At 43.0% G+C, this 1,336-nt stretch overlaps 1 protein-coding gene across 1 annotated transcript; it reads left to right on the plus strand.

The window, feature by feature from the left end:
• The first annotated feature begins 209 nt into the window (after nt 1-209).
• Nucleotides 210-1,075, plus strand: LOC127794677 (uncharacterized). Its single transcript, XM_052325924.1, has 2 exons — nt 210-510; nt 591-1,075. The coding sequence occupies exons 1-2, from the start codon at nt 210-212 to the stop codon at nt 1,073-1,075; spliced, it is 786 nt and encodes a 261-aa protein (XP_052181884.1).
• The last annotated feature ends 261 nt before the right edge of the window (nt 1,076-1,336 follow it).

A 1,336-nucleotide genomic window follows, 5' to 3' on the forward strand; every position in this document is an offset into this window, starting at 1 on the left:
CAAATTAAATCTCAACCTTCTCCTGATGACCTCGCTGGTCTTGAATGGCAGTCTCTGTGGTTTCTTTAAAGCTAAAAAAGGCCTTAGGCAAGGTGATCCGTTATCTCCATTTCTCTGTCTTATGCCTTGATTATTTCTCTAGATCTTTAAAGCTAGCCACTGAAAATTCAGCCTTTAATTATCATCCGAAATGTGGTAAGCTTAAGATTATGCACCTGGCTTTTGCAGATGACCTCATGCTTATGGCTCGGGGAGATCCTATGTCGATTAATATCATTATGGAATGCTTAGCCGACTTTGGTGCCAAATCTGGGCTCGCTGTTAACTCCATGAAGTCTAGTCTTTATACGGCTGTTATCTTAGGCCAGGATCTCCAGGATATTCATGGCCTTGTGAACTTTCATAAGGATTCGTTCCCTTGGCCGTTGTCAAGCTTAGTGTTAATCACTATGCTCCGTTCATTGATAAAGTTGCGGCTTATATTAATGGTTGGACGAACTCTTCCCTCTCGTATGCTGGAAGAGCTGAATTAATTCGGGTTGTCCTTCAAAGGATTGAATGTTTTTGGCTTTTTATTCTGCCTATCCCAGCGGAAGTTTCGGACCGTATTACTCAGCTTTGCAGGGCCTTCCTCTGGAATTCTAAGCATTCTCTGATAGCCTGGAAGGACGTCTGCCTCCCTAAATCTGAAGGGGGCTTGGGTTTTAAGGATATCGGTTGTTGGAACTCAGCTCTTTCGGCCAAAGTCATATGGAATATCCAGCATAAGAAGGATTCCTTATGGGTCTGTTGGATCAGTCATGAATATCTTAAAGGAAGCTCGTTCTGGGAATGGTTGCCTAAGAAGGATGACTATCCCCTTCTTAAGAGAATCCTAGCCATCAGAGATTCATTGTGTCATTCTAGGGTAATATTTCAGCGGCTATTCAGAGACTTTCAAGCTGGGTCCAAGGGGGCAGCATCAATATGTCCAAAGCATATAATTTCTTCTGGCCTAAAGGCTCTAAAAAGATCTGGGCCCCAGATGTTTGGAATTCTTGTATTACCCCCAACCACGCCTTTATCCTTTGGATGAGTGTGAAATCAAAGCTTCTAACTAAGGATAAGCTGCTTTATTTAGACATCGACAGGAAATGCGATCTATGCGATTCCTCTGCTGAATCAGTGCAACATATTTTATTCCAATGCCATTTTAGCTCTGCTATTTGGTGTCATATTAAGAAGTGGCTGGGAATTACAAGGGCTATGTCTTTTGTTCCCAGTGCGCTCAAATGGCTCAAAAGGAGGCCCGTGGTTCAGATTGGCCGAGTAAGGCTAAAAGGATTGCTTTTGCATG

The sequence above is a fragment of the Diospyros lotus genome, chromosome 2 (genome assembly GCF_014633365.1).
Source record: "Diospyros lotus cultivar Yz01 chromosome 2, ASM1463336v1, whole genome shotgun sequence".
Lineage (NCBI taxonomy): Eukaryota > Viridiplantae > Streptophyta > Magnoliopsida > Ericales > Ebenaceae > Diospyros > Diospyros lotus.

Coding starts and splice junctions, on each gene's coding strand:
- LOC127794677 (XM_052325924.1), top strand. CDS start 210: ATGCACCTGGCTTTTGCAGATGACCTCATGCTTATGGCTCGGGGAGAT. Junction 511..590: donor TGGACGAACTCTTCCCTCTC/GTATGCTGGAAG, acceptor TGCCTATCCCAG/CGGAAGTTTCGGACCGTATT.